The 14389-nt window shown below is 37.0% G+C and overlaps 1 protein-coding gene across 3 annotated transcripts in view; it reads left to right on the top strand.

The window, feature by feature from the left end:
- The window catches only part of RAD21L1 (RAD21 cohesin complex component like 1), a 30680-nt gene extending 18068 nt beyond the window's left edge, over positions 1-12612 (top strand). For 2 of the 3 annotated variants that reach the window (XM_065919713.1, XM_065919715.1), the window contains 4 exons: positions 525-649; positions 3949-4044; positions 6459-6536; positions 12227-12612. In XM_065919713.1, the coding sequence (XP_065775785.1) occupies positions 525-649; positions 3949-4044; positions 6459-6536; positions 12227-12415 (488 nt within the window). In that variant the 3' untranslated portion in view covers positions 12416-12612. The remainder of the gene's footprint in view (positions 1-524; positions 650-3948; positions 4045-6458; positions 6537-12226) is intronic. The other variant, XM_065919714.1, reaches the window with a different exon arrangement.
- Positions 12613-14389: the final 1777 nt, after the last annotated feature.

The raw sequence follows: 14389 nt of genomic DNA, 5'->3' as shown, positions 1-14389 counted from the left end.
TTTGATAAAGAAATATTTTATATCTAGAAGGATAATATATCACTTTAAGAAATCACTTGATAAGAATAGCATTTAAACAATACTGTTAACCTGAGACATAGATATTTCTATCCCCCAGAAAAGACATGAGATATTAATAATTATTATTGTGGCTACTATAAAGGAATAATAAAACCAACTTATTATTGTGGTGAGTGAACTCCTACTTCCTGAAGGCATTAAAATCTGCTGAACAATATACCAAGATGGGCTTGAGCTATCCATGTTGTCTTGAGAGTTGAATGTGTGGGAGCGAGTGTGGAGGAGATAGTTGGTGGAACATGCAGTAGAGGTGATAAAGAGGCAAATGAGGGGAAAGGTAAAATAAATATGTGAGACTTGGGGTGCTATAAAAAAGCTTGTGCATCCTTAAATTTGTGGATTCTAAGTTGTCTGTCAAAACTTTTCTTTTGTAAAAACCATATTCCAGTTTTAAGTTTGAAAGATACTTTGGTGCAATCTTTTTTACTTCCTTAACAATTCAGAGACCTCCATGATGAAAGAGCCAAATTTCCTGCAAGAGTTAAGTCAACCTAAAACGTGGAAGGAAGTGACTGATGGATCAAAATGTAGTTCTCATGAGGATACCAATAAAAACATTAACTCTGATGTAAGTTAATCAAAGAGAATCATAAAAATATTATCTTCCTGACATTTATAGTGAAAGAAAATTGAGACTCTGGTTTATCTTCTTACATTTATAGTTTATATTTCATCTTATGTTACTCTATATCTTCTTCAGTATGCAGCAGTACTGCAGGGTAATACATAATTTCCATCCAAAACAGTTTTTCTAAAAGTTTAAGATATTATAGTAAATCACAATATAAGTAGTTTCATGCTGAAATAGTATTTTGCATGGTACACTGAATAAATTATTATACCTGAACCTGGTCATATGCTGAGGCTTCACATTCAATATATCAAGGAATCCTTAAAAACTCTAGACAATACACCTATTAAAAAGAAATATACCCATGTTTTCCTTCTATTCATAAATTCACGCTTCCTACCTCTATGAATAATATGTGTTAGAGCCACCAATTACTGCGGTCTTGAATCTGAAGTGAAAATGAAAGTCGCTCAGTCGTGTCTGACTCTTTGTGTCCCCATGGACATATAGTCCATAGTCCATGGAATCCTCCAGGTCAGAATACTAGAGTGAGTAGCCATTCCCTTCTCCAGGGGATCTTCCCAACCCAGGGATCGAATCCAGACCTCCCACATTGCAGGCAGATTCTTTCCCTGCTGAGCCATCAGGGAAGCCTAAGAAGACTGGAATGGATAGTCTATCCCTTCTCCACGGGATCTTCCTGACCCAGGAATCGAACCGGGGTCTCTTGCATTGCAGGCGGATTCTTAACCAGCTGAGCTACCAGGGAAGCCCAGCCTTGAATCTGAAAGAATATCTAAGGATCCATTACCAATAAAATTATTTTTAATTTCTATTTGAAAAGCATATTTATTAAAAATATAGTTGGAAACGATGTGCTTTCCAATATTTTCCCAATGTTACTTTCAGTTCAGTTCATTTCAGTCACTCAGTCATGTCCAACTCTTTCTGACCCCACGGACTGCAGCACACCAGGTTTCCCTGTCCATCACCAGCTCCCAGAGTTTGCTCAAACTCATGTCCATTGAGTCGGTGATGCCGTCCAACCATCTCCTCCTCCGTCATCCCCTTCTGCTCCTGCCCTCAATCTTTCCCAGCACCAGGGCCTTTTCCAATGAGTCATCTCTTCACATGAGGTGGCCAAAGTATTGGAGTTTCAGCTTCAGCATCAGTCCTTCCAATGAATATTCAGGATTGATTTCCTTTAGGATTGACTGTTGGATCTCCTTGCAGTCCAAAGGACCCTCAGGAGTTTTCTCCAACACCACAGCTCAAAAGCATCAGTTCTTCAGTGCTCAGCTTTCTTTATAGTCCAACTCTCACATCTATACATGACTACTGGAAAAACCATAGCGTTAACTAAACAGACCTTTATTGGCAAAGTAATGTCTCTGCTTGTTAATATGCTGTCTAGGTTGGTCATAGCTTTTCTTCCAAGGAGCAAGCATCTTTTAATTTCATGGCTGAAGCCACCATCTGCAGTGATTTTGGAACCCAAGAAAATAAAGTCTCTCACTGTTTCCTTTGTTTCCCCATCTATTTGCCATTAAGTGATAGGACCGGATGTCATGATCTTCGTTTTTTGAATGTTGAGTTTTAAGCAAGATTTTTCACTCTCCTCTTTCACTTTCATCAAGAGGCTCTTTAGTTTATCTTTGCTTTCTGCCATAAGGGTGGCATCACCTGCGTATGTGAGGTTATTGATATTTCTCCCAGCAATCTTGATTCCTATTTGTGCTTCATCCAGCCCAGCATTTCGCATGATGCATAGAAGTTAAATAATCAGGGTGACAATATACAGCCTTGACGTACACATTCCTTAGTTTGGAACCAGTCTGTTGTTCCGTGTCCAGTTCTAACTGTTGCTTCTTGACCTGCATACAGATTTTTCAGGAGGCAGGTGAGATGGTCTGGTATTCCCATCTCTTGAAGAATTTCCCACAGTTTGTTGTGATCTACACAGTCAAAGGCTTTGGCGTAGTCAATAAAGCAGATTTTTTCTGATATCTTCTGGCTTTTTCTATGATCCAACAGATGTTGGCAATTTGATCTCTGGTTGCTCTGCCTTTTCTAAATCCAGTTTGAACATCTGGAAGTTCACGGTTCACATACTGTTGAAGCCTGACTTGGAGAATTTTGAGCACTACTTTGCTAGCGTGTGAGATGAGTGCAGTTGTGCAGTAGTTTGAACATTCTTTCTTTCTTTACCTGAATTTATGCTTTAGCCTTCAGTTCCTTTCTTATTCTACTTTCAGAAATGGTGAACAGATAAGAAATATAGTCAGGAATGGGATCACAGTTAATTTGAATACACAGAAAAATGTTGATTCTGATTAATCATTTTCAAATCTTTCAAAAATTCAAACAATTTTTATGTAAATTAACTGCATAATAGAAACTGTCTAAAATGTGGAATATTCACAGAAATTAAAAGAGAAAACATGATAGGGCTCCACAAACATGTATATTAAAGAATCAAATGCACCCCGTTATACTCATGCTACTGAACTGAACTGGACTGATACTCATGCAAAATTTTTAAAGCTAAAGTGAAAAGTCAAGTAAGCTATATTGTAGGAAGCTTCTAATTTAATCACAATCATAGATGACAGCTGGGGAATGAAGCTTGGAGACAGGTTGAAGATGAAAAGGGGGCCAACAGCTTCTGCAGCAATGAGGAAGAAGCAGTGGGGAACGGAGAATTTCTCTTCTTCTTCCACTTCCCTTCCAGCGGACACAGTTTTTCTTCTCTCTTGCCATTGGCAGCTCCAGCAGCGGTGACAGGAATCCTGTCATAGCCCTAGGAAGGGATATTAATAGTGCTTCTCCCATTCTCGTTCCCTCTGCTTACAGTTCTTCCTCTGCCACCTGGTTCTGGCATGAAAATAAAGGTAGGGGACTAGGGCAAGGACAGACTGCTTCAAAAGAAATGGTCTCAGATGCACAGCAGCAGACACTTTTGATATGAGGTTTGTGGTAGTGACAGAAATAGAAGGAAAAAGATATTGGAAGAACAAGAATATAAGATATAACATAGGATATAGGAATAAGATATAGGAGGAAAAAAGCAAGGAGGGCAGAACATGCAAGTTCTTCATGTGTGGGAGGCATAAAGAAAACAGGAATATTTAAGTCTGGGATATTTCAGAAATGATATTTTGAGAATGCAGATAGTATTTTAAATTAGTTTTAGAAATGAGCATCCATGCGATTAAATCATTTAACAAAATGAGATTGTTCCTGTGATGACTACTACTACTGTGATGACTTACCTATATTTCCCTAATTTGCTTTAGCAGGATATTGTTGAAATGGTGTCTTCAGCTGCTGAGGAATCATCTTCAACAAATGCCATCTTGGCACAGGAAATTGAAAATTGTCCAATGGAATTGGTAAATAGATGTATAGTCTTGAGAATGTTCTTTAAAAGTTTGTTCCTAAATAGTTAACACCTTATTTACCCCCAAATTATTCTTAGCTGTCATGTTACTTTCTAGAATTACAGTTTAAATTTGTGATCTTAACAAAGATGTGTATGATTAGCTTGACAGAGCATATGTAGAGTTGCTTTGATCTTTTATTCTTTCTCTGATTTATTTTGAAATTTTAAGTAATGTTTTTAAAGGTAAGAGATTTTTATGCTTATCAAATATAGTCCTGGTTAAAATGTTGAGAGTCATTTTTTTAAGTTATTCTTAAAACATCTCTAAAGAAACAGAGCTGTATCAAGGGTATGCCTTAAGACATTTGAAATTTCATTTTTCAAATGAAAAAAATGTTCTGACTTCTAGAGATCAGAAAAAGGGAATGGTCTTTACTGACCATTTCCCATTCCTGACTGTATTTCTTATCTGTTCACTGTTTGTGGAAATAGAATAAGAATGGAATTGAAGATTAAAGCATAAACTTTGGGTAAAGGAATAAAAGGTTCAAAGGTGCTGGTCTGCACAGAGGACCACAAGTCAATAGCAAAGCCCGAGCTAATATCTGACTCACCTGACTCCACGGAGATTACTGTCTGCTCTCTATAATCCCTGTCCCACAGTGCTGAAGGCATTTTTAAGATTGTAGTAAATTTTGACAGAAAGTTTCTTGGTAAATAATATTGAAGCACCTACTAATGCCTAACGTTAGTTTGTTTTCAGATAAATTATAATGAGTTCCAAGTCTATTAAATTGGGTTTTTTTCATATGACTGAATTCTCTGGATAATCTAGGACAGAATAAATCCTGAAATTTTTACCTGAAACGTCCAAACAACTGAACCAGAAGAGAGCTGAGTTACTTTCACCTTTCTCTTTGCTTCTAGACACAGGATATTTTCACATTTGGTCAAGAAAACCATAACACAGCACAAGTTCAACTGTTTTAATAATCAACTAGGCTTTCCACACAATGGATTCAGCTGTAGGATATCCAGATAGATCAAGTAGACAGGCTTCAGCAAAGTGTACAGATGACTTTTTCTGAGACTTTTCCTGGTTAGTTTAGTTGTGCAATATAAATGAAGCTGCAGTCTAATTGGTCTTTAACAAGGAGTTGGGCCATTACTTTTCACATTTGAAAAGTAGCTTTTGTGTATTTAACAATAAAATAAAACATTAGTAGTGGGGGGAACTAATTTATCCCAGAATCAACCAGTAAGGAATAAATTTAAATTTTACCTAGAAGAATTTAGAAAACTCTTCAGAATAATATTGACCATATTTTCAGATCAGTCTCTTTGAAGTGTAAGAAAGGATGCTGAATAGGCAGAACCAGGAAGCCAGTGCAGCTGGCAGGATTGGGGACTTGGCAGTCCCTTTAGCCTTAGATGATTTAAAATATCATATAGGATATTCTGAAGCTTTCTGAAGTCATCTTGGAGTCGATGAAATTGAAAGCACTGTTAGGAAGTGTCTGGGCTCCAGAGGTATACATGAAAGCTTGACAAACAGTGAAGCTGTGATAAGGGTAACACAGAAGCTGTTAGGTTGCATGATAACAGAGATAACATAGGAAAAATTATAAAGTATTAATAGGTCGAATCTGTGCCACTTGCCCATGCCCAACACCCCCCCCCAGACCCTTTGTAGGCATGCTTTTTTATCAGACTTATCAGCACCTGTCCTATGCTCAGTTCTGTTCTCAGTTTATAAGTTGTTAGTTGGTAAGGAAACTTACAGTGAGTTCCTGTGAAGAGATTTCAAGTCTACAGTTTTTAAATATTACAGTCTTTCTGCAAGTGACTAAAAACTGAAAAGAAGATTGAAAAGTTGGATCTACTCACATAACATGAAAGGCAGTGTGTTGATCTTTTTTGGACAAGGCACCCTTGAAATTTGAAAGGTTCCTAACCCAATTGGACACAACTCACTAAACATCAGTTATTGTTAGAACCTTTATATCACCAGATAAATTCAAATAAAGATCTTTACAGTGCAGTTCTTCTCTAGCTTTATGTTTACTCCTGTCATCTGAGTTCAGATTGACCAGAGCTGAGACAGTCCTAGCCAAAAGTGGTCATCTTTACTTTTAAAAGTAAGGGCACAATGCCTGGGATGCATCACCAATACAGATGCAGAATCTCCTACTCTGGAGCCCCTTGTCAGAAGATAGCCTGGGAGCATAGATATCAGGCTATAAAAACTGAGCTGTATCTGTTTGTTAGTCTTATTCTCTCAACTGCAGATGATAACCTCCTTATTTGGCAGGACCCCGTGTTAACGGTTGTGTGTCTTGTATTTCTTTCTACACTATGATTGGCAGATAGTAAACATTCAGTAAATTCTGATTAAAGGAAATATTTTATCAATTATTCAAACAGGAATCATGGGGGAATGAACAAAGCATTGAAGCAGAAAGATGGAATTCAAGAATACTTCTGATGTTACATAGTTTGCAGGTAAGACTTGGTAAGGTTTATCAACACTGTTTTTAGTTTTAAAAATAAATAAAAAGTTGAGTTCAATCCTCTAGATATTAATAAAAATGAAACCATTTTCACTGTGTTCTTGTTGAGGCCAAATTACTCTATAGTGAAATTTTTTATAAGCTGTATCAATCAGTTCAGTTCAGTTCAGTTGCTCAGTCGTGTCCAACTCTTTGCAACCCCATGAATCACAGCACACCAGGCCTCCCTGTTCATCACAAACTCCCAGAGTCTACCCAAACCCATGTCCATCGAGTCGGTGAAGCCATCCAACCATCTCATCCTCTGTCGTCCCCTTCTCCTTTTCTGCCCCCAGTCCTTCCCAGCATTAGGGTCTTTTCCAATGAGTCATCTCTTCACATGAGGTGACAAAAGTATTGGAGTTTCAGCTTCAGCATCAGTCCTTCCAATGAACACCCAGGACTGCTCTCCTTTAGGATGGACTGGTTAAATCTTCTTGCAGTCCAAGGGACTCTGAAGAGTCTTCTCCAACACCACAGTTCAAAAGCATCAATTCTTCGGCACTCAGCTTACTTTATACCCCAACTCTCACATCCATACATGACTACTGGAAAAACCATAGCCTTGACTAGACAGACCTTTGTTGGCAAAGTAATGTCTCTGCTTTTTAATATGCTATCTAGGTTGGTCACAACTTTCCTTCCAAGGAGTAAGCGTCTTTTAATTTCATGGCTGCAATCACCATCTGCAGTGATTGTGGAGCCCCCAAAAATAAAGTCTGACACTGCTTCCATTTGTTTCCCCACCTATTTGCCATGAAGTGATGGGACCAGATGCCATGATCTTAATTTTCTGAATGTTGAGCTTTAAGTCAACTTTTTCACTCTCCTCTTTCACTTTCATCAAGAGGTTCTTTAGTTCTTCTTCACTTTGTGCCATAAGGGTGGAGTCATCTACATATCTGAGGTTATTGATATTTCTCCCAGCAATCTTGATTCCAGCTTGTGCTTCCTCCAGGCCAGCGTTTCTCATGATGTACTCTGCATATAAGTTAAATAAGCGGGGTGACAATATACAGCCTTGATGTACTCTTTTTCCTATTTGGAACCAGTCTGTTGTTCCATGTCCAGTTCTAACTGTTGCTTCCTGACCTGCATACAGATTTCTCAGGAGGCAGGTCAGGTGCTATGGTATTCCCACCTTTTGAAGAATGTTTCAGTTTGTTGTGATCTACACAGTCAAAGGCTTTGGCATAGTCAGTAAAGCAGAAATAGATGTTTTTCTGGAACTCTCTTGCTTTTTCGATAATCCAGCAGATGTTGTCAGTTTGATCTCTGGTTCCTCTGCCTTTTCTAAATCCAGCTTAAACATCTGAAAATTCATGGTTCACGTACTGTTGAAGCCTGGCTTGGAGAATTTTGCGCAGTACTTTGGAGCATGTGAAATGAGTGCAATTGTGTGGTAGTTTAAGCATTCTTTGGCATTGCCTTTCTTTGGGTTTGGAATGAAAACTGACCCTTTCCAGTTCTGTGGCCACTGCTAAGTTTTCCAAATTTGCTGGCATATTGAGTGCAGCACTTTCACAGCATCATCTTTTAGGATTTGAAATAGCTCAACTTGTCTACAGCCATACCACCCTGAATGCGCCTGATCTCGTCTGAAATAGCTCAACTGGAATTCCATCACCTCCATTGGCTTTGTTCTTAGTGATGCTTCCTAAGACCCACTTAACTTTGCATTCCAGGATGTCTGGCTGTAAGTGAGTGATCACACCATCATGATTATCTGGGTCGGGAAGATCTTTTTTGTATAGTTCTTCTGTGTATTCTTGCCACCTCTTCTTAATATCTTCTGCTTCTGTTAGGTCCATACCATTTCTGTCCTTTATTGAGCCCATCTTTGCATGAAATGTTCCCTTGGTATCTCTAATTTTCTTGAAGAGATCTCTAGTCTTTCCCATTCTATTGTTTTCCTCTATTTCTTTGCATTGATTACTGAGGAAGCTTTCCTATCTCTCCTTGCTGTTCTTTGGAACTCTGCATTCAAATGGGTGTATCTTTCCTTTTCTCCTTTGCCTTTCACTTCTGTTCTTTTCACAGCTCTTTGTAAGGCCTCCTCAGACAACCATTTTGCCTTTTTGCATTTCTTTTTCTTGGGGATGGTCTTGATTCCTGACCCCTGTACAATGTCATGAACCTCCATCCATAGTTCTTCTTTATTGCTCTCTAGAAGATTTCTTCAGCTTTATTCTCATCTTTATTGAATTTTTTTGTTTTCCAGGAGTTTTTTTTCTCGGTTTTTAATTATCTTGTTTTATTAATAATTTTTAATTATTAATTATTTTATTTTTAAATTATTATATTTTATAGCATATGAACAGCTACCCACTCCAGTATTCTGACTATACAGTATTCTTGGACTGTATAGTCCATGGGGTCACAAAGAGTCGGACACTACTGAGTGACTTTCACAATCTATTTATTTGTATTTAATCATTTTATTGAAGTATGATTAACATAACAATAAACCACACCTATTTAAAAATATACAGTTAGATAAATTTTGATGTATGTGTTTACCAATGGAAACTCTCACCACAGTCAAGATAGTGAACATATCTATAATCTCCAGAAGTTTCCTTGTGTCTCTTGATAATCCCTTGTTTCACCTTCCCCACTGGTCCCCCTCCCGCAGACCCCAGCAACCACTGATCTGTTTTCTCTCAATAGCATCCTAATCATTTTTTGTGGATGGTATCTTCTCTTAATTTTCAGAGGTTATAGTTTTCTTCTACTGCCCACATTGTCTGTTTCCTTAGTGATTCTCTTAGATATTAGAAATTTTATACAAGTGTTTAATAGATCTTTGGTTTTTATTTAAGAATGAGACAACAAAAAGCTGATTGGAGGTTATATAAGCATGAGTGGGGCTTATAGCCTTGTTGTCTTCATAGCACGATAATTTTGGGTGTCCCCACCCCTGCCAATACATACGCACACAGATGTCTTTATCTATAGAATTTTTTTCCTTGGAATGGTCTATTTTTGCATGGTCAGATCTACTGTCTAGAAGGTATAAGCATGACGTCCATGGTTGAGGAATCAAAAGGGTGTAAGGGAAAAGCTGGCAGTCTCACTGTTTAGACATTAGAATTTCTCTTAATCCCCCAGTTTGTAACACTTCTCCTCCACTATCCACAATGCCTCATATCCCAAGTCTAAAACTTCATGGTTGGTATCTCCAGAAAGACAACTAATGGTCTCCTGGCTCTGTGAGGTGGTGGAGTAAACCTGAGGGTCTAATTGTTTCCAAGTAGCCTTTTAAGGAATCCTCATGTTTTTAACTTCACACTTCATTTCTAGCTTATGACATACTGCTGCCTATAATCACTGAGTTTTTCCTAGGTTTTGTTTCATTTAGGGGTTTTGTTTCTGTTTTATTCAAATGTGTTTGTTGGGATGGTTTCCCACTCATCTTGATTTTGGATTCTTTGGTGCTACTTCTGTCTGAAGCAGCATCCTTCAGTAAGCCTTGATTTTATTCCTGTAGGGTGGCAAGAACAAGGAGCAGCCAACACACAAAACTAGTAGTGTTTGTGCATGGCTAGAGCCAGTGGTGATTTTATAGTATCTGGGCATTTCACATCCATAGAGTAGGAATTGGAGCTCTGGATCAAGTGCTTCTTCTCGTGTTTTCTCTTCTCTTTCGGAGAAGGATGAAGGAGATCCTTTGCAAGAGGCATGTTCTCATGGGAAGGTTTTCACTGCTGGAAATGCTTTTTTCCCACAGTTTTCATGTTTATTGTACTTACACTCAAATTTCACCATTAAATACTGAGCATAAGTAAATGCTGGCCTTATGTCCAGATTTTTGAAATGTAAAGATAAATAGATGACTGGCTTTAACAATGTGATATAATAGACACTGTAAAATATATTAAACAATTAGAGAAGCTAGAGGGAAAGTAAAGTTCTGTCTATATACATTTACACATTTAGTGGCACAAATAAACTCTATAGGGAGAGGAAGACATATGTGAAGCTTTGAGTTGCAGTTGGAGGAAAAACCCATTCGGAATTGAACTGAGAGGTCCTTGGTTGCTGACAGAATCTCCCCTGACTTCAGACTTTAGACAAACTAGTGAGTTTTTTGATTGGCATACAAAAACCACTGAATTGTGTAAAATCCCTATTAGTCATGAGAAATGGAAGGAACAAGATTGATTAAGGAATTGGCACATGCCAATTTGGGTCATAGGGTCTGGCCAGTCAAAAGTAAGCAGGGCTGGCTAGAGGTTGAAAATCCATTGGATGTTGCAGTTCACTAATCTCAGTCTAGAGGTTACTACATTCCTCAAAAATTTTTGTTCTCCAAGTAAGTTCCTAAAATGCTTTCCTTAAGCAGGGTTTAGGTTCTGTATCTGTATCTTTTGCAGGCTATCCTCTCTACTGGCATTTAGGTTTCAGCTTTCTCTACATCTGTTAAGTCTTCCACTTAGTATTTCTCTTCTTCCTTTCTTTCTTTACCTTCATTTTAGAGGAGCTCCTGGAGGAAACAGAATAATCCTCTCAGGGTGTTTTTCAAAAGGATTCTTGAAATTTACAAGTCTGTCCCTGCTCTCTCCCTGGGGAAAACCAACCAATCCACATCTTGTCTCCTCAAGAGGGAATAAATGAAGGCTTGGCATGCCATCTCAAAGGTTGCTGACACTGTGCTACTCCTTTGATTGAGATTAAAGTATGATAAAATATTTAACTTGTCAATATGTTAAAAGTTAGTGTTGGTTGCTCACTTGTGTCTGACTTTTTGTGACCCCATGAACTGTAGCCCACCAGGCTCCTCTCTCCATTAAATTCTCCAGGCAAGAATACTGGAGTGGGTAGAGTCATTCCCTTCTCCAGGGGGTCTTCCCAAGCCAGGGACTGAACCTGTGTCTCATGCATTATAGGCAGATTCTTTACCATCTGAGCCACCAGTTAAATGTTATGGACTGGCAAAAAAAAAAAAAAAGACCCTTTTATATGGTCTTTAAAAAAAAAATGCTTCGCAGCTACCAAATTAGTACAATAGTCACAGGGATACTGGTCAGTATTCACCATAGTATTTCTAACTAAAACACAACACTCCTACTCTAGAAATCTGATTCCAAGTGCAGTCTAATTAAATATTTTATTGTACCTCAGTTTTTCAAGTGAACCAATGTAGTGAACCAATGTCTTTTTAATCTGTGCAAAGAAACTGGGAGATGTTTATTTAGTCATATTCCCCTGCCATTACATTTACCACTAGAGTTGTTTAGTTAACCCCACACTGCAGTACCTATAAAATAAACCTGATGGGCTGATAATCGTTATTTTTGAAGATTCCCAAGGTCCTGTGGACTTTTTTCTGCCTGCAAGTCTCAATTAATTGCATTTTCCGCAGGAGTCATTTATGTTAACATCAATAGACCTAACATCTGTATAACACATTAGAAATTTGTGTAACACTTTAGAGTTCTTTTGCCTGTATTTTCTCAATGAACCAAGCTGTGCTCAACGACCTATGTTTTTTTATGTTCTAATGAATCATTTGCATTTCTCCATTGAAGAATTTCAGTCACTTATCAAAAATACCAATATTTGTTGTTCATTATACATCCACAGCCTGCTTTGTTTCTAATGATCTTATTTCCCTTTCCTCTTTTATAATTGTTTTCCCAGGAAGCCAACAAGATGGGAATGCAGTACTTTAGTCTGATGAAGCTCTGCAGAAATAGTGACCGAAAACAAACTGCTGCCAAATTTTATAGCTTTCTTGTCCTAAAAAAACAGCAGGCTATTGAGCTGAGCCAGAGTGCTCCCTATGCAGATATTATAGCTACAGTGGGACCAATGTTCCATAAAATGTGAAGGAAATCCAGAACATGCAGATTTATGTCATCATTGGAATTTCTGTATAGATTGTTCAGTTTAATGCAAAAGCCGTCTGGAAGCAGCTGAAGGTCTGATCCATTTCGTAGATAGGTTGAGCTCATATTTCATAGATAGATAGGTTGAGCTCATATTTCCTGTTTGTAAGTTCAGAATAATCATAGACATAATTAGAAACCTATATGCTTCCAGATATAATTGTAGCTAAGTAATATTTTTAACTTAGTTGACTTGAATGCATATCATTTACCATTTCCTTGACTTGAATGTTGCATTTAGGATACATTTTAAAAATACTTTGTGTCTTCAAGGATTTTTATAAAGTGGATTATTTACTTAAATTTTATAATTTAATAATTATTAATTATTAATAAATATTAGTAACTAATAATTAACACTTTCTTATTTCACCACAGATAATAATTTATTTGATTATAATGCATATCACTCTTGATTTGATATAATGCCCTGGCTTTTAATCTAATATCTTAATCGAAGAGTTATAAAATTTTTCTTAGTCTCAAATTATCTGAGTCTAATATAATATGGCTTTAGTCTAATTATAGGTCATGCAACCTGTTTATTTACTATTAATGATTATTATGGCTATCATTTATGTATCAGCAAAACTAACGTTAGAAAAAATTAATGGATGTTTATTCAGCATGTTGTTTTCAGCTATAATTCACGTAAATGTAACTAAAATAAATGTTCTTTATATGGTGTATACTGAGCATTTTTGACATTAAAACCAAAGCTTCTTTTTTCCTAGTTGAAGTTTGAGTTAAGAAATTTTCATGTACTGCTCTGTGTGCTCCATACTATTGTATCTGGAATTATGCTGCAGACTAAATTCTAAATGGCCCCTTTGAATGTATTAACTATACATTAGTCTATACATTATAAACTATAAGTTTTAGATGTCAAAATTGCCTTTTTTAAAATTTCCTTTAGTTTTTAATTAACAAACGAAAGATTGACTTTTTTTATTTTAGTGCACAGTTTTATGAATTTTACAGGTATAGATTCCTGTGATCACTATCAGAACCAGGGTACCAAAAAAATCCCTTGTACTAAACCTTTATAGTCATACCCTTCCCCCATTCTAGCTCCTGGTAACTAGTCTTCTACATGACTATAGTTTTATCTTTTTAAGAATGTCATACAAATGGAATTATATAGTAAGTAACCTTTTTTCATACTGACTTCTTACATTCTATCTTTGAGATTAGTGCAAATTGTAGCATGTATCAGGGGTTCAATCCTATGTATTGTTAAGTAGTATTCTGTTGTCTGGATATACCACAGTTTATGTATCCATTTAACTCCTGAAGGACATTTAAATTGTTTAACAATTAAAAATAGAGCTGCTGAATACACCTGTGTACAGTTTTTGTGTGAATATAAGTTTCTAATTCTCTAGGGTAAATACCTAGACTTGGGTCATATAGCCAGTGCATGTTTAACTTTATAAGAAATTAACAAATTATTTTACAGATGTACCTTTCTGCATTCCTATTAGCAATGTTCCAGTTGACTTTTTGTTTACTTTTTTATTTTGAGATAACTGTAGGTTCACATGAACCTGTGAAAAACAATACGGATCGTGTATACCCTTCACCCAGTTTCCCCAATGGTAACATCTTACGTATTTATCGTAGAGTATCAGGGAAACTGACATTGATACAGTATACTCACCTTGTTCATATCTCACCAGATTTACATGCACTCATTTGTTTGTGTGTGTTTAGTTCTATGCAATTGTATTACATAGGTGGCTTCATGTGACCATCACCACAGTCAAGAAATAGAACAGTTCCTTCACAGGAATCACCTGTGTTACTTTTTTGTAGCTACTGACCCTTCCTTCCTTCCTTTCTTCCCTAGCCCCTGAAGACATTTAGCCTGTTCTCCATCTTTATAATTTTGTCATTATAATAAAGTTGACTTTTG

Source organism: Muntiacus reevesi, chromosome 2 (genome assembly GCF_963930625.1).
Source record: "Muntiacus reevesi chromosome 2, mMunRee1.1, whole genome shotgun sequence".
NCBI classification, from domain to species: Eukaryota; Metazoa; Chordata; class Mammalia; order Artiodactyla; family Cervidae; genus Muntiacus; species Muntiacus reevesi.
This window is presented reverse-complemented; position numbering and strand designations above follow the sequence as displayed.